The sequence below is a fragment of the Triplophysa rosa genome, linkage group LG5, assembly GCF_024868665.1.
Source record: "Triplophysa rosa linkage group LG5, Trosa_1v2, whole genome shotgun sequence".
Taxonomy (NCBI): Eukaryota; Metazoa; Chordata; class Actinopteri; order Cypriniformes; family Nemacheilidae; genus Triplophysa; species Triplophysa rosa.
This window is the reverse complement of record NC_079894.1, coordinates 21086339-21105874: the sequence shown is the minus strand read 5'-3', so window position 1 is coordinate 21105874 and position 19536 is coordinate 21086339. Positions and strand designations below refer to the sequence as shown.

At 37.8% G+C, this 19536-nt stretch overlaps 1 protein-coding gene across 4 annotated transcripts in view; it reads left to right on the top strand.

The window, feature by feature from the left end:
• The first annotated feature begins 751 nt into the window (after nt 1-751).
• kirrel1b (kirre like nephrin family adhesion molecule 1b) overlaps nt 752-19536 on the top strand; it is a 30678-nt gene continuing 11893 nt past the window's right edge. For 2 of the 4 annotated variants that reach the window (XM_057335040.1, XM_057335038.1), the window contains exons 1-4: nt 752-1340; nt 17230-17382; nt 18291-18440; nt 19347-19504. In XM_057335040.1, coding sequence (XP_057191023.1) covers nt 1268-1340; nt 17230-17382; nt 18291-18440; nt 19347-19504 — 534 coding nt within the window. In that variant the 5' untranslated portion in view covers nt 752-1267. The remainder of the gene's footprint in view (nt 1341-17229; nt 17383-18290; nt 18441-19346; nt 19505-19536) is intronic. The other 2 variants (XM_057335039.1, XM_057335037.1) reach the window with 2 other exon arrangements.

Below are 19536 nucleotides of genomic sequence, written 5' to 3'. Positions count from 1 at the left end.
ATACTTAGAAACAAATGTGTAGTATAATGCAATGTAAGTCTGACAAATGCGTAAATGTAAATGCACCAGCAATTTAGTGTAATTCCCACAGTTGTGGTCTTGACCGGTCTTTAAAAAAATCCCGAGACCACTAAGTCTGAGACCAAAGATAGACCGAGACAAGACCAAGACCATCAAAAAATGGTCTTGAGACCAGTCTCGAGTACTACAACATTAGTTATGACTAAAAAGTCTTGTTTAAAATGTAACATTTCCAACCAAGCATTTCTAGAGTGTAAAGTAAGTTAAAAAACCCTCTTTACTGTAGGACCAACATGTCTGATTTTCCTTTTGAATTTTTTGTTGTTTGAGTAACCTACAGTAATGCAGTCAAACTGAATTAGTCACCCAAAATAAAATATCTGACTAGAACAAAACCGGTCAACTTAACTGTTAGATTTAGGTGTTTGTATAAAAGGGACTTCTATGACTTCTGACATTTATGAAACATCCTTGTCTTCCACTTTTCACCTTTAATATTACTTTTACATTAGTAGCTTTCTCAGATGTAAATTTTGGATGTCGGATTTACTTACAAATGCTTTATTTTAGTAAAGGTGTAGTACAAGTGTTGATTATTGCAACTGGACCTACAATAGACTAGCCCTTGTAACCATTTCCCTGTGTGACAACTAGCCCCGTTCTTGTCTAACAGGGGCTGTTCAGTCACCAGGTGTGAATTGTCCTCTGCTCTGATTGAACAGCTCATGTAGGCCGATTCGATTTTGACATGCAGTTTGCGGTGCAAGGCTTAAAAGATTTTCTTTCACGTCCTTGTTTTAAATACGATCTGCCGTTTCTGATGCATCTTGCCGTGACATTGAAAAACGCGTAAGGACAAAAAACGCAATCAACGAGAGAGAGAGAGAGATTGAGAGAGAGAGAACGAAATAGAGAAAGAGAGGGAGCGCGCGATCCATCGGCGCAGGACCGAGCGAGTCCTCCGGTTAGCTCAGAGCTCTGCGTCTCTCAACAATCAAAAACTGAGATTTGCTCAAAGAAACAGAGATTTTCCAGCGGGACGTTTGCGGTGATCCATTGAGCTCATCCACCACGCATCACACTCGGTTCTGCTGAGGAGAGGGAGAGAGAGAGAGGGGGGAAAGAACGGTGCTGAATGAACAGTGAATGAATGCAGAGCGGTCCAACGAGGCGTCTGGACGCGGACCGGTTCGTGGGATTTCAGAGTCCAGAATAAAGAGGGATGAATTGATGGTGTGTTTACGGAATGACGGCGGACCAGATGGGCATCATCATGACTTGGCTGTGGATTTTCACTTTGACCATCAGCGTGAACAGAGGTAAGACACCAGCTGCCTTCACGAGACGCCAAATGCCTTCAATTACCCCGCGCGTGTGACTCTCGATACGATTCAATTCAATGTGTCTCTCTGTCACGCACAAAGATGTGTCAACTCGTGGTTACACTGTATCTTGCGCTTTGTTGGATGCGCTCGCGCTCGTATTGTGGCTTTTAAAAAGTGGGCACACGGATAGATAACCTCAGGTGTCTAGGTGTGTATGTATCAATTAATTCATTTTTAAAATTCCGCTTTTTTCAATCTAAAATTTATAGGTTACGTATAATGGGGCCACAGACACATAGACACGCATGATGTCCTTTCACATGACTGCTACAGGGCACATTTAGCAGGATCATGCGTGCGATCCGATGCCTCGCAGCTCGTGCCGTGTACGTATACTCGTCCGCGTGACTATGCGGGAGAAAACCGTTATCCGCGAGACGCGTCACCTGGCGCCCGGAGGCGACGGAAACGCGCGGTAGCGTTTGGCGGGAAAGAATTCGGGGTATGTTAGCGCGTGGATGTCCGCGGACGAACGTGACTGCAGTGTGTAGCCGTGAATGAGAATGTGATGTGGTGAGGTGGACTCCACTTTGCCGCCAAAAACGTGTTGCTTTACATGTAGCCTATTCATTTTGCATAGTTTTTATTTAAAGTGACATATAGATAGGTATAATAACGGAAACATGGAGAAGGGGCAAAACAATAGAAGGGATATTTCAAATACTGTAAAATTAGTGTTAAAAGTCCAGATGTTAGTTAATTATTGCAGATCAGCTTTGATTTTTCACTGTAGACTTTGGCTATGAGGTCAGACATTTTTTAGGATTGCAATGACTTCCGTGTAGCTAAATGTCAGAGCACAAAATACGCAGGCCACATTTCAATAGCTCAATATACAGTATATATATATATATATATATAGCCTACCATAGAAAAAAATGTAATATATAAATACAAATAAAGTTTTCAATTATATAATTATATATATATATATTTATATATTACATATTTTCTATGGTCAAAGTTAACAAAAATTACTACTATAGGCCTACATTGGCTAAAAGTTGATAAAAAGATAAAAATACATTTTCATATTTTCGCATATACATCAAACAGCCAAATAAATCTTTACAGAGAATAATGTAAGGTAATAAGGCAGCCTTGTGCTTCAGATTGTCTTCAGTGTTTCTGCAAATATGTGGCATGTAGGTGAGGATCAGAGAGTTTGTTCTCTCACATCTGAAACTTGTTAGCAGATTTTCATGTGAAGATGCCGTTTGAAGGAAAGAGAGAGAGAGGTGATGAAAGCTAGAGAGTGAGGTAGGTTAGACGTGCTCGCAGGAAGTGTCAGCAAGTTTATATGATGGAGGGATTCGGAGAGAGAAGGAATGATGGATAGATTGAGAGTGGGAGCACCAAGTGACACAGACATGTTGTGATGGAGGGGTGGCATGATGGAGGGATAAGGAGACGGGCGACTCAATCTGTCAAGAGAAGAAATGTACAGGGAGAGAAGGAAAACATGGAAGAATGGCGGCTGAGACATGTTATTTTTTAATTAGTTTGCAGTGTTATCTTTTAACATTCCTAGTGTGATCTCAAGAACCCTTATGTAAACGTATTGTGACCACAGTATGAACACAACATGCAAATAGTTTTTTTACTCGTATATAATGCAAAATTATATTTTATGAAACGTCTAAATTTTCCTTCTCTCCCTGTACATATACACTCACCTAAAGGATTATTAGGAACACCATACTAATACGGTGTTTGACCCCCTTTCGCCTTCAGAACTGCCTTAATTCTACGTGGCATTGATTCAACAAGGTGCTGAAAGCATTCTTTAGAAATGTTGGCCCATATTGATAGGATAGCATCTTGCAGTTGATGGAGATTTGTGGGATGCACATCCAGGGCACGAAGCTCCCGTTCCACCACATCCCAAAGATGTTCTATCGGGTTGAGATCTGGTGACTGTGGGGGCCATTCTAGTACAGTGAACTCATTGTCATGTTCAAGAAACCAATTTGAAATGATTCGAGCTTTGTGACATGGTGCATTATCCTGCTGGAAGTAGCCATTAGAGGATGGGTACATGGTGGTCATAAAGGGATGGACATGGTCAGAAACAATGCTCAGGTAGGCCGTGGCATTTAAACGATGCCCAATTGGCACTAAGGGGCCTAAAGTGTGCCAAGAAAACATCCCCCACACCATTACACCACCACCACCAGCCTGCACAGTGGTAACAAGGCATGATGGATCCATGTTCTCATTCTGTTTACGCCAAATTCTGACTCTACCATTTGAATGTCTCAACAGAAATCGAGACTCATCAGACCAGGCAACATTTTTCCAGTCTTCAACTGTCCAATTTTGGTGAGCTCGTGCAAATTGTAGCCTCTTTTTCCTATTTGTAGTGGAGATGAGTGGTACCCGGTGGGGTCTTCTGCTGTTGTAGCCCATCTGCCTCAAGGTTGTGCGTGTTGTGGCTTCACAAATGCTTTGCTGCATACCTCGGTTGTAACGAGTGGTTATTTCAGTCAAAGTTGCTCTTCTATCAGCTTGAATCAGTCGGCCCATTCTCCTCTGACCTCTAGCATCAACAAGGCATTTTCGCCCACAGGACTGCCGCATACTGGATGTTTTTCCCTTTTCACACCATTCTTTGTAAACCCTAGAAATGGTTGTGCGTGAAAATCCCAGTAACTGAGCAGATTGTGAAATACTCAGACCGGCCCGTCTGGCACCAACAACCATGCCACGCTCAAAATTGCTTAAATCACCTTTCTTTCCCATTCTGACATTCAGTTTGGAGTTCAGGAGATTGTCTTGACCAGGACCACACCCCTAAATGCATTGAAGCAACTGCCATGTGATTGGTTGATTAGATAATTGCATTAATGAGAAATTGAACAGGTGTTCCTAATAATCCTTTAGGTGAGTGTATATATACTGTATATATATATATATATATACAGTATATATAATAATTAAATTATAAAATTTTAACAGCATTATCTGTTTTTGCAAATATAATTTAATAATAAGTGTAGCTTTTTCTGCTTCATTAAACACATTTCAACGTTTTGATCCATTTAACAGAACTATGTTTCACATTCCATACGCGCTTGTCTAATGAAACACCTTTAGCATTACTGTACTTCTATTCACGGATGATACCCATCTAATTACGGCAGTATTGTGTAAATATTTGCATGTGGGTTTGTGGAAAGTGAGGGGTTTGCATGTTTGCCAGTCACAATTAGAACTGACAGATTTCTATCACTCAACCCTGTCATAGCGAGAGAGACAGAGGGAGACATGACAGTGAGCCTGAGGGGGCTGTTTGTGACAGCGATGAAACTTCAGAGGTGATCCAGACAAAGAAAGACAAAAGACTGCATTATATTCTTCAGCCTAAAGGTAGACAATGTACAAGACACTGGACAGCATAATACAGACAGTATACTTGAGCGTTGTGTGTAATCGAGCCAAACGCTGTCCTAAAGAAAAGGTCAAAGAAAGTTCCGTGTAAGATCAAGTTTTGGGATTTTTTTTAACTTGCATTAGTCTTCAAGTGAAGATAAAGGTTAAGAGTGCGTATAAAGGTTAGTGGAATTATGGTCATAATTAGTTTTTTTTATTCTAAGTTCAGCTTGTTCTGACCTGACCAGCTAGTTTGTTTTATTTATACATTATGTTTAAAGGAAAGAATTAAAGAAATAGTTTGACTTTCATCATTTACTTTCCATCATGTCATTCCAAACCTTAATCACTTTAATTCTTTTGTGGAACACAAAATACATTTTGAAGAGCATTCTTCAATAGACCATACGTGCCATTTTTCAGGGAACACGTCCCGGCCAGGATTTCGGGTGCGTCCTCTGAAGGTCACATTTGTGCACCGCGTACATCATCAAGGTTTATTATTTCAGGTTTTATTTCAGAAAAGCAACCATTATATATCAAGGAAGAAGTTACAAGGTAAAACTACAATGATAAATAAATGTTAATTTTTTAACTGAAATGTGAGAACCTCGATGACGTATGCGGTGGACAAATGCGACCTCCGGAGGACACACCCGAAATCCTGGCCAGGACTTGTCAATGAAAAATGGCACGTATGGTCACCCTATTCTTCAAAAGACATTGGCCCCCATTGATTTCCACTGTATTTTTCATAATATCTTCTTTCGTGTTCCATAGAACACAGTTTCACAGGTTGAATGACAAGAGGATTAATAAATCATGACAGAGTTCATATTTTTGGGTGAACTGTCCATTTTAATTCAAATAATTATGTATTACAGTAAATATTGAACAGTACAGAAAACGACACAATATTGTTTTAGTATTGACATTGCAATGTGCGCATAGTCAAATCTCAGGGTTCTTTAATACACACAGTTTATTACTCTGTTTTTGTTAAACGCTGAGTTTGTTGCCACCATCCCAGAGCTACGAGAAATGCAAGGCACAAGTTGAAACAGCTTTTTTCAACCTACCAATTATTTTAGAATAATTAATTTATCTCAACAGAGCTATTTAGACAATCTGAAGTCACCCTGTATTGTTTCATATCATGAGCCTACTGTATATCACATAATATATATAAAATATTACAATACAAACTCATTTTCCCCAATATTGTGCAGGCTTACAGGAAACACAAAAAAATAGTGGCTCATAAAATGTGTTCAGATCAGAATTGATCATTGTAATCAATAATCGTAATTATTTCTGATATAACATAAACCAGAGAATAAAGCAGAATATACAGTTCTGCTTGTGAATATTTACTGTAGTAAAATTGCTGTTAAGTGGCTCAAACTAAAATATGTACCTGTGCTGGCTCACATTATAAAAATGTTTTATGGAAAAGGCTATAACTTGTGAGCCTTGAGTGTGCCAAATCAGTGTTGTGTTGATATACAGTGACCCCATTCTGGTCAGCGCTTGCCATTTTGGGTGCAATATGCATCAGATTGTGAATTACCTTCCATTGCAAGTACATTACAACTTTGGCAAACGCAACCAAGACTTGCAATAATTACAAAAGTAGAAAATATTATTCTGATCCAAAGAGGCACTGCGAAGTTACTGCTAGTGGATAAGCAATATGACTTTTTTCAGATTTATGTGACCACCTTTTTGTTTCATCTAGCCTCAACTCTTGTCAAGTGTGGCAAGATTGTTCATGTAGAGTTTATTTTATTTTATTCATTCATCTGGTACTGTATCTATAAGACTTACAGTAGACAGATATGTTTTTTTTACTTAGTAATGAAAACACATTTTGGATGACACTACACCAAATACATTCACGTGCTTTGTAATATTAAGTTCGATTTGTGCATTGATTTTTAGGTTGTATGTCTGTTTATTACTAAGCAAAGTCAATGACAATTAGATTCTTTTTGCAGGTGAATCAAACAGTGATGGAATGTTTCTTCCAAACATACTGTAGGGCTTTATATGTTTATACCAGTCTATATTTTTATTTGTGATGTTCACGTGAAAACCTGTGTTCATTCTTTTTCATCGGCATGATATTTGTATTTCGACAAAATCATTTATGCAAATGTGCATTCTTCATATTGTGTGGCAGCCACAGGCTGATTTTTATTCATACGAGCATGTTTCTTTTTTCTTTTTTATATGAAGGTCACATTAACTGCCTTGGCAACCTTTACCATGCCTTCATAATTTATTTTAGCTACTTTTTAAAAGTGCTTTTTATGTGTGGGTTTTATTGTTTTACCCTTGTCCCAATCTTACCCTGTGGAAATCCATTATAAGAATGACTGAAACAGTCAGTTGCCGTCCTTGATGCTAATTGGTCAATAGCTGTGGTTGAAACTAACTGCAGAGATGTCAGCGCAGAGATGAACATCAGGACAACATCTCATTTATATGATAAGTCCATTGCCTGTGCAGGAGAAATATCAGTCCCAGATCTGTCCGGGCTGGAGATCTCTCCAGTGACTTACTGGTAGGCAGCATTAATTTTGTTAGATGAATAACTGGGACACAGGTGTGAAGACATACATGCACACTCGGACAAGAATGACACTACAGGAAGAAAAATACTGTTAAATAAGCACACATGTTAACATAAGCTTGAATAAACTCTAGTCCACCTATTTTTAAAACTGTAACCATGTGAACATCTGGTTATGGTGTTGTTCTAATCTTTTTTGTGTGTGTGCGGGGGACTGAATGCAAAGTGTGTGCCGATGTACGAACAAATGATAATTTCAACAGGGAATAAAACTAAAATCAACAGGAGCAAAAAATAAGGTTAAAAGAAAATTGGAAAGTTCACATGCAACGTGTGTTCAAACGGCTGTATCTATTGTCGTCTATGCGTAAATCGACATTTATCATAAAAAGTGGGACAACGTACCCTAGTTTCTCTTTTATATATACGTATATGAATAATATATATTTATATATATTTACTTTATATATAAAAAGTAAATGTGAAAATTATAAATATATCTTATTCTTTCATTATATTATTTTATATAATATTCAGTATAATAGCATAAGCTTAAATTTAAGAGATGTTTAGGTTAGATTTAATGTTTAGGACTTTTAAAACAGGAAGAGAATAAAATTGAGAGACAAACAAAACATTCCACATACAGGTTTTATATAGGCACCCTTAGTTTTTCGCCATGGGGCATACACGTGCATTTACAAACACGGGACACCAGAGCAAGTGGTCAAGACTATGGGCCTTATTTTAACAATCTAAGCGCATGGTCTAAAGCGCACGGCGCAGGTGCACTCAGGCCGTGTCCGAATCCACTTTTGCTAGTTTAATGATGGGAAAATGGTTGGCGCGCCCGGGCGCGTGGTCTAAACGGGAGTAATGGGTGTTTTCATGGGCGTAACGTGCAGTAAACAAATAAGAGTCTCATCTACTGTATCATTCCCTTTAAGAGCCAGTTGCATATGTGAAAGCACAGCAGTTAGCACAAAGAACATAGCAAGCTATGAAGGGGAAAATAAATCTGTTACTGTAGCAACCCTTGAAGCAGAGGCTTGAGAGATGGGGTGAAGTGGGGGAGTGCAAGAGACCTGGTAACCATAGCAACTCATAAAGGGACTGGCAGAAACTTACTGAAATATATGAGATGCTATAGGTTAGGAAGAGAGAGAGAGGAGGAGAGAGCAAACAAGGTGAGAATGATTACAGTGGAGAGTCAATCGATAAGTGGACAGGACAATGTGCCTCATCCAATCAGAAACAGAGCCCTGGTCACCATTAGCCAATCAGGTAGCTGGCAGAAAACAAAGCACCTTCCATGCACTAGACGGCGTACCATAGTTAAACATGACACACGAAGAACTAAATTACACTGGATGATCCAGAAACAGCAATGCTCACAAAAACATGCCTGAAATACAAAATGAGCTTTAATACGGTTTGCACTTGCAAGAAAATGAATGAACAGAATAATGACTGATTAATAAAATAGATATTAAACGAAATATTCAAATAAAATAGCATGTCATGTAATACAATTACAAGCTTCCTGTTGTGTTGTCAAGCAAATATTTCACAAAGCACCAGAGAAAGGGATGCCTTTCTTTTTGTTGTTGTTTTCCTTCCATTATGTTTATTGCTTGGCTCAAGATGATCTCTGACATGGTTAAGTACATATGACATTTGGCATTGACATGCGTAAATGGATCCTGGTGGTTTAGTGGCCCCCAAAACAAACAGTGTGAAATAGCTAGCGAAAATATATGCTCCCTTGCGTGTTCACTCACCTGCTTTCTGCTCTTTATAGTCCGAATGAACTCTTTTAATCGTCTGATAATGTTAAAGTTCATATTTATTTTAAAACAAGCTTTCAAATAGAATATCGTGAATGAAGGTCAATGTACAGCCTTCATGTCTGAGTTTTAAAAAACAAAACTATGTTTTAAAAAGACAACTGAAAAAATAAATGAACACTCCAATGAGCCATTACTCCCTAGATTGAAAAGAGAAGATCATATCTTCATCTTAACTTTAAATCTCTTAAAACTAAAGTCTAAAAAATAATTAAACTCAGTTCCTTGTAAAAAATACTTACTGTTTACCCAAAATTGACAAATCATCATTTACTCACCCTATTGTCATTTCAAACCTGTACGACTTTCATTCTTCCGCAGAAGACAAAAGAAGATATATAGAAGAAAACTAGTAACCGAACAGCGCCGGCACCCATTCACTTCTATTGTAAGGACACAAAATCAATGCAAGTGAATGAGTGCCAGTTATCAACATTCTTCAAAATATATTTTTTTGTGCTCTACAGAAGAAAGAAAGGTTTGAAATGACACGTTGGTGAGTAAATGATGACAGAATTAAAATTTTTGGATGAACTATCACTTTAATGGTTCAATGAAAAATTATATATGACAAAAATTATATATAAATATGACAAAAGATTATGAAGGACAAATCGTTTAAAAATCGAGTTTAAATTTGTTTAAAAATATAGTCTGTGTTTATGTTTATTCATTTAAAAAACATTTGTATAGTTTTCTATGTATTGTTTAACTTCTATGTAAAAAGTCATTTGGTGTTTTTATTTGATATATAAAATATAGTAACATTAGGAAATATAAAACAGTTAAGGTCACACACTGACTTTGATTTGATCAATTTTTAGATATTACCAAGAAGATATAAAATGCACTGTAACCCACTGCTTCGCGGGGCTTATTGCTTTTATAAAACGGTTATTCCATATGCTTAGCAAGGTTTCATAAAATAAAGTAAATAAAGTGATATTTAGGCTATGTGGTGCGGTCAGCCGTTATATATTGAGGTATTTTATAACGGCTTAGAACTCCGCGCCTCAGCCAATCAGAATCAAGGACCAGAACTGACCGTTTTATAATATTCTTTTTGCTTAACAAACCCCAAAAATACATGTCACCTCATTGGCCCTAATAAATTAAAGATCACCCTTAGGGGACTTGTATGTGTAGCAGTTTAACTAAAGATTTTATGTTAAAAACATTTTTGATGGTTTTACATGTCAGTAAAGTCTTCACATTGCATAGTAACTGTCCATGATCCTGAAAAACATCCTATTGGTTAGTTGTAAACTGGTGGACATTGCATCCAAAGTGATTCACATGAAATATACTGCAGGGACGATCCCTGCCTCAGCAACCTGGGGTTAAGTTGCAACTCCACGGCACAATAGATAGAGCAGCAATTAATCACTGCAATTATAGGTCTCAGGGTTTGGGTCATACCTACCCACTAGAAGTGAACTTGTAGCCCCTGGAGCATCAGCCCAGATCCTACGGCATTAGACTATTCCCAGAATGACTCCGATAACAGTGGAAGGACTGTACTGTCCAAATTTTGGAAGAGATTCCAGGCATTCCCAGACATTCTCATCACCATAGTGGTCGGTTCAGGGGTAGAACTGATTCCACATTTCCTCTCTCTCTTTTTTTATTTTAACTGGCATTAATACTAATTAGTCAAACCTATTTTTATTTAAAACATTAAAGCTTTTTTATCTAATTGATAGTTCACCCGAACATAAATTCTGTCATCATTTATTCATGTCTTTCGAAATGGTATGACTTAATTTTTTTCTGTGGAACACAAAAGAAGATATTTTGAGAAATGTCTCAGTGGTTTTGTGCCCATAAGTCAATTGGGTCCAATGCTGCTTGGTAACCAATGTTCAAAATGACTTCTTTTGTGTTCTGCATAAGAAATTAAAGTCATACAGGTTTGAAATAACGAGGGTGAGTAAATGATGACCGAATTTTCATTTATGGGTAAAATGTCCTTTTTTTATGGATTTAGAGGCTGTTAACCTAACACACGTTCTCTTCCTCGGTCGTCCACACTCACACACACTCCTCCTTTCTCCTGTGTACACGCATACATTTACACACACACATTCTTTGTCCCTCTGCAGTTTCTCGGGCTCGCATGAAACGCGCACACACAAGCACATTCACTCAATCACTGCTCTACTGCTCTTTTTCATGCGCACACATACACACATTAGATTTGCAAATGGAAGCGGCTCCGCTTGAATGAGTGGGTGCACTGGAGAGTCGAGAAGGACCAGAACGAGAAAAAGAGAGAGACAGAGAAGATAACAAGAGATGTGATTCGCCTCTTCCTTAATGTGTCTTTTGTGTTTTTAGCTTGTCTGTCTCTCTTAGGATACCCTCCTCTTTAGTTACCATGGTAACGACATGCAACCCCCCCACCCCCGAGTCTGTCTACCTCTATCTCCTTAGCCCGCTTTCGCACTCATTCGTTTCCCTGTTACCATGGCAATGGCTCACCGCATCACCATACCTGTTCATGCTTTTTTGCGTTTAGGAGATTGTCTTTGTGTTTCGGCTTGATTGTGGGAGAACGCGTGCATCTGTCAGCCTGTTTGTTTGTCTGTAGTTTTGAGGCGTGTTGTTTGTCCGACTCTCTGAATTAATTTTCTGATTCTCGATATAGCTGATTCGCACCCTCTCTCTGAACGCCATCAGTGGAGACTGTCTGCACGGGGTGGGCAGTAACACGCACACCCATAAAGAGAGATTTTTGGGGTAATTTTTGCAGACGACAGTTGTTGCTATGGCGACAGAACTTTAGGATTTGGATAGATGCAGTAGAGAGAGGAATGTGGGAGAAGGAATGGAAAAAGAGCTAGAGATAACTGGATGTGCTGGTGGGCGGAAACATTTTTGGGAAACGACCCTCTGCACGTTCCAATTTTTAATGGTGTGCTGGAGAACCAAAAATGGCACACAGCCTATAGCAGCTGTTGTCTTTGTCGATGGAATATCTGATTTTAAAATTGTAGAGGGAGGGGACAGAAAATTGAGAGAGGGATTAGGTATAGACATTTGCACTGTGTTGGGTAAAATAAATAAACCCTTTTTATAGTTTCAGCCAGGCTGTTGCTATGGGGTTGCTAAGGTGTTGAAAGTGGTTTAGCATGTTGCAATATAGATGTTCTGGTTGACTTATAGAGGGAAAGATCCCATTCCCAAATCTTTACAATATTCTTATCCCTGAATGTAACTCTGGTCCTCTTTAGCAAACATGCTGGTGAAACTCCTGTAGTGTAATGGTGACTCAGTTGCCAAGTTAATCACAGACTCTATTTAAAGGTCCAGTGTACAAATTTAGTGGCATCTAGTGGTTGCGAATTGCAACCAACGGCTGACTCCCCCTCCCTTTCGAAGCACTACGGTGGCTCTCACAAAGATGTCGTCATGTTTTCACTTCTTTGCCGAAGGAGATAAAGTATTTACGAAAGCGCTCTGTTGAGCAATTTGTCAGTTTAGGGCTACTGTAGAAACAACATGGAGAATTGCATGCAAGGGGACCCGCTGTGTATGTAGATAAAAATAGCTCATTCTAAGATAATAAAAACATAACACTTCATTATGTAAGGGCTTAATACACCTCTGAAAACATAGTGATGTTTATTATATTGCATTTCTGTCAATAAATCCTTCAAAAAATTACACACAGGACCTTTAACATAATTTCCTTTTCAGAAACAGATACTGTATACAAAACGTACCATGATGCTCTTGTTTCACCTTTACAGCATTAATTCTCTTTAAATCAGACAGAAACAGAAATGAGAAGAAAATTATCGAGATTAGTAGACTTAATAAGGAATGACATGACAGTACAGAAAGTAAATAGTGTGTAATCACAATGTGTGTGTATATTTTGCACAGATGTGACTGATGCAATACAATATACAAAATACAATAGTTTACCAAAACTTTTAATCGAAAGAAAGACCATGAAAAAGATTGAAGGAGAAGAGTGTCAGAGATATAATGTTTGGTGAGAAACTTCAAGTTAAGAACCAAGAAAGACAGAAGAGGATGTTGTAAAGGAAATGCCTTACATTCTTTAAGTGCTGAGAAGGAAAAAGTGTGTGTGTGTGTGTGAGACCTGATGATACCATCTGATATTATGAAAAGGGAAACAGACTATTTTTAAGGTCTAAAAAAGGGATAGATGTGTAAAGAACCAGCGAAGAACTGTCCAGAATGACAGAATTAGCAAAATTAGAAAAGGATGAACAATTAAACTGAAGCCATACAATAAAAATGAAAGATGAATAATCTGAGAGAAACAAGGAAAAAGAATAAAAAGGGAAATATGATTTTGTGTTACTGCATCTAATTAAATCGACCGTTTACCTTTTCTACCTTTCAGCCTGTTTATATACAGCTGAAAGAGACCATTCCAAATTTTCATTTAATCAGCATTTCTAGATGTATTGTGGCCATTTCAGTCCAGTGTCTGTTAAATATCAAGAAAATCAAACCTCAGGAGTGACAAAGTCATCCAACAGCAATGTGAAAGACTGACAGCATGTCAAGACACATGAAAACGTTCCCTAAATACATGTACAACTATTACTGTTGCATTGCTTAAAAGTGAATATGAACTTGCTTTATTTGCAGTATTTGAGGTCTGGAAATATTATTAGTGGTTCACAGAATGAAACAAAAATGGTAATTTTATTCTATAACACATACCTATAAATAGTAAATTCAGAAAAACTGAAAATAATTTTGAAATGGTCTCTTAATTTTTTCCATGGCTGTACAGTAGATGTGATTTCTACTTTCCACCATACGGCAACAGCTCAGAGTTAAACACCATTAGGAGTCGATTTCATCATGATTTTAGTTATTAAATGACTGCCTTCATTAGCGGTATGCACACACGCGCAAACACAAATCTGACTGTAGATGTTTCAACAGCATTTCTCTAGGGTTAAATGTTTCTCCCAACTCTTTTTTTTGAGCATCAGTTTATACACAGGATTCCTGGGATGGGAAAGATATGTGAAAATAAATATTAATGAAATGCAGCATGTTTGGCGAATCTTTTAAGCTGTCCTGTTTCTGTGCCACCGCTAATGTCGAGGGTCACCGGGTCCCCTTGAGGCCCCTGAGTGACATTTGAGTGGTTTTACAGAATGTCTTAAAGCATTACCCCTTGTACACACCATGCCGATGTTTACAGATGAACATTTAGTGGTGTGTGTGTGCTTTTTAATGTCCATGGTTTGTTTTTGGTGAATACTTTGCATGTTGGGCATAAACAGTGTCACTTCTATTTCGGTGTATTTGGGTGACATTTGGGGTGTATGTGCGTGAACATGGTCACCTTTTAGATGTGATCTTTATATATATTCCTGCAAGGCCGTGAACATACAGTATCGCTAAATAAGCTACTGCTTATTTAATATGACTGAAATGTGTATAAAACTACACTAATCTATCGTGTGTTTATATAAGTGTGCATTTAGGAAAGTATACAAATTAAGAAAAATGAGAGAGTGATGAAATGCAACGCAATGCAAAAAAGCAAAGGTGTTGTAGAACTGTATGAGGCCCGGCTGGGATATCGAGGGAAAAACAGAGGTGTAAAAGTATGAATGGACGGAGTGAATGAAAGTTATGAAGGACAAATGTAATAAAATAACCACAGTAAACAAGCCAATAAAAAAGCGAAGCAGGGAAAGAAAGGTACGTTATGAGGGCATTTGAAGGTAGGAGGAAAGGAAAGAATGGGTGGAGTCAGAGAAGAGAGAAGGACCGAAACAAAAACTGACGTTGTATCTGTTTGCTTCTCTTCTCTCCTCTGCTCCACTTACATTTCCCTCAGGAATTAGTGGGAGAGAGCGAGAGGGAAGTGGGAGAACTCTATTCACACTTATCCTAAACAGATCAACAAACAGAAAAAAAGCGACACGTGCTGCAAAACAGGTAGATAAGAGATAAAACAAACAGGCAAAACAGGACAGACGTAAATACACGCGTGTATACTCATGCACACACAAACATGTGTGTTCACTCAGTGATGTTAATGTAAGCCGATGTGTGCAGAGAGGTTAGCATGTTTACTACTCTTAAAAAGCAATTAGCACCACCACAGAGAAATGAAATGGTGAATAAAATATGACTGTAAATTAGAAAATGTGCATGAAAACGAACTGCAAAAAAATACAGAAGAGGACAAAGAAAAGACGCAGACAGGCCATTATGACATCATCGCTGGGTGTTTGCAATGCAGCATTCAGCTATTTTGAATACTTACTGTTAAGACGTCAGTCAGACGCAAGCAGAGATTTTCAAATTACGATCTTTCTTTTTCAAACTATAAAATAAATATTACAATTAAATAGTTCACCCAAAAATGTTGTCAAGAATTACTCATCCTTGGGTTAAACCTGTATACATTTCTTTGTTTGGTTGTACACAAAGAAAGATATTTGTAAGAATGTTAGCAACTGACAATTCTAGGACATCATTGACAAGACAACCAAAGTAGAAAAAAATTAAATGGTAGTTAAAGGTGCCCCGGAACTTTTTGCTTGTCTAAATTCCTCAAAATATCTTCTTTTGTGTTAAAAATATTTTCCCTACAATGGTAGTCAATGATGCCCTGGAAATGTCAGTTGCTAACATTCTTCCAAACATCTTTCTTTGTGTCCAGCAGAACAAAGAAATGTAGGTTTGGAACAACTTGAGGGTGAGTAAACGATGACAGAATTTTCATTTTTGGTGAACTATCCCTTTAAAGTGAAATACTGATCCTGTAATGCTCTATCTCTTCGTGACGTTTTGCACTTGGCTGTACTTTTCTAAACGCTTACATTTTCACATCAACACTTCAGAACTGTTTTGCTGATACTGTAGCATCTGGAAATACTTCAATTTTCAAAAACACACATACAGACTCACAAACGGCAAGTTGGCCTATGAATCAGACATCAGATGTTTTGTCTTTGTTCCGAAGGCGCTTTTGCATCACTGATGAACCGAGTGAAGCTGTTTTGAGCATTCTGATACACGGGCCAGTGTCATTAAACGCTGTCATAAGCAGCTGCGCCACAAAAAAAACATGATGTCATGTCCTGCAATCCAATCACAAGACAAGGACAGAGGAAATGAGAGGGACGGCTGGTTTTATTATGGAACCTGAACGCTAGAAACATCGCGCTTAAAGACCACCGAAGTGCCTTGAACTGAGCATGTTTGATACGTTGATGTAATTTCCACTAAGAAAGTCGGGTAGGACGCTTCAGATTCTAGAAAGCGTTTGATTGGTCAGAAAAATTGATTAGAAACAGAATTATGACACGGTAGTCAATGGTGGCCAAGAACTGCTTGGTTCCAAGCATTATTCCAAACATCTTTATATGTGTTCATCAGAACAAAGAAATGTGTACAGTACAGATTTGGAACAGCCTGAGGGCGAGTAAATGAAGACAGAGTTTTCATTTTTGTGTGAACTGTCCCTTTAAGGCTAACATGAATAAAAAGCCAAAAACCTTACATGAGAACTTTTGAAAAGACAACAGATTTTAGCTCAACAGAGTCGTTCTCTCACTTTGTATTTCCACAAAAGAAATAAAGTGTGGCAAAGGACTGTATCGAGTAAAGAATGACAGGATTTTGGGAGAACTGTCCCTTTAAGTATGAGAGAGAGAGTTTTGTTTAACAGCTGTAAATGTAATCCTCCTGAGGCGCACCCTTTCTTTTTTCCTCCTTTTATTAACGAGTTTTGCCTTAATTAGCTAATTGGTCTGTTAGCTATATAATCCTGGAGGAGTGGAATGCGCCCGAGGAGGAGAGAAAGGACGAGAGAGTGACAGAATTTTGCAGAAATATCTCTTGCTCGATGACGTAATGCTGGAAATATCTAGAATGTGGCCACAAGAGTCTGTGTGTATACATAAAGAACAACCTTTAATGTCCTCTTAGTACCGGAAGACATCATTAACACAATGTATATGCAGTTCTTTGAAAATCTCACCTCCAAAGTTGTCTCTTTGTCTTTGTCTCTCAGTGTTCGGTGGTCCGCGGTTCTCTCAGGAGCCGGCAGATCAGTCAGTGGTGGTCGGCGAGAGGGTGGTTCTGTCCTGTGTGGTGTTTAACTATACCGGCATTGTACAGTGGACCAAAGATGGACTTGCTCTTGGCATCGGAGAGGATCTGAGAGGTGAGAACACACCCAAGATCTGGTTTGTTACACCGTATTAATGAAAAAATCGTAAACATTTACCTTCATACCAAATTGCAAACATAACCGGCACACAAACCTGTGGTCATTATCAGAATTGAAGTGAAAAATTTTTGACACACTTGACAATATTTGTGAGAACATTTTTCATTTTTGTCTCTAAATGTGCCTCACATAAGTTCATAGCCAAACCTGTGCACACACAAACCTATGTACATGCAACACATGTGCAACACATATCCAACATATAGGCTTTCTCTCTCTATCCCCGTCCTTTAAAAATGATTTAAGATTTTTCTTTTCTTTGTTCAAACAGTATGTTCTTCCTTTGTCCTCTGTCCCGGTCTTCTTCTCTTTTTTTAGACACGCTGATCTTTTGTCCGCACTCTAATCACAGACACATACACATATAGATGTGCAAACACACGCACAGGTTAAACGTCTGCTCGCTGATTGGTTGAGCTAAAGGATGATGTAATCGTTGCCAATACTTTTGTCCTCCTGGTATCCAGATCGATGATGTCATAATGTGTGTGTGAGAGAGAGCGCGCAGTCTGAATGCCAATGGGTTGAAGTGCTGCCCTCTGGTGAACAGCAGATGTCCTACAAGCTAAATACATGAATAGTGTGTTTGCCAGTAAATCAAATAATAGCTCATCAAAATATGTTGTAATGTGAATGAGACATGAGAGTTTTCAATAAATTTGCAAAGAATATTTACATGCATTTATGGTGGAAATTACTTGTGGGCTGAAATCCTCAAAAGAGAGACGTTAATGCTTTGAAATAAAAATAAAATTGAACTATATACTGTATATGCAATTTATGCTGAACATTTTCAAGATATGAAATTAGTCTTATGTGACATTGGCGTGTGTGCGTTTCAGCATGGCCGCGGTATCGTGTTTTGCGTATAATGGACGTTGGGCAGTTTAATCTGGAAATTACGTCAGCAGACCTGTCGGATGATTCGCTGTACGAGTGTCAAGCCACTGAAGCCGCTTTGAGATCCAGAAGAGCCAAACTTACTGTTCTTAGTAAGTGACTATGTACTACTATATAAAAGTATTGTAATGTGCTACCAAACACAGTCCTTACAAAAAAAGTTTATTCAAATTTGTTAGTATACTTCTTTTCAGCTAAAAGGAACAATACTTTCGTTCTAGAATTTTGAGCTTTTCAGAAATATACTTCAGTATACTTCAATCACACACAAGTATACCTATACTGACAGAAAATCCAAGTATATTTCCCTCTACTTAATTATTTTAAGTACTCAATTATTCTTAAGTGTTCCACGTATACTTTTGAATATTGTTTAGTTTTTTTCGCACTACTAATGTAATAGTTTACTAGGAGTATATAGTATATTAGTATAAGTGTACTTTCATAAACTAAAAATGTGCTACAAGCATTGAACTAGTAAACTATCAGTATAGTATAGTTGCAGTACAAACAAAAACCCAAGTAGTCCCGAGTATTATATAAATAGTACACTTACAAGTATACTACTAGTACTTTAATATTTGTATACTTACTACAGTACATAAATAATATAAAAATAATACCTTCAAATATAGGCCTACTTAAACTTGAATTTAAGTACAAAGTATATACAAGGTATAATATATAAGTATATACTTAATAAACTTAAAGTATACTTTATTATTATTGCTTTTTATATTATATATATTTATTTATATGTTTGTAAAAGTATGTGCAATCTGTAAAGTTTCTGTATACATGAGAAACGCATAAGTGCTACAAATACTACAATACTGCAATCTGAGTACACTGGAAACACCTTACTACATGTAAAAATGTCAAGTATTTTGAATATCAAATGCATCAGCATGTAAGTATCTATTTCATAAAACAAGTATCTTATCTATGTGCAGTGTGCAAGTAATGTGTGTCCATCTGCCTGTGTGTTTGTGTAATAGTCCCACCTGAAGGTCCTGGTATTGAGGGCTCTCCAGAGATCCTGTTAACCGCTGGATCCACATATAACCTCACCTGTGTGTCTCGAGGAGCAAAGCCAATGTCGACAATAGAATGGTTCAAAGACGGGATTATAGTGGAGGGAGCACATACTAGCACTGTGAGTGAATACACATTAATAATCACAATCAT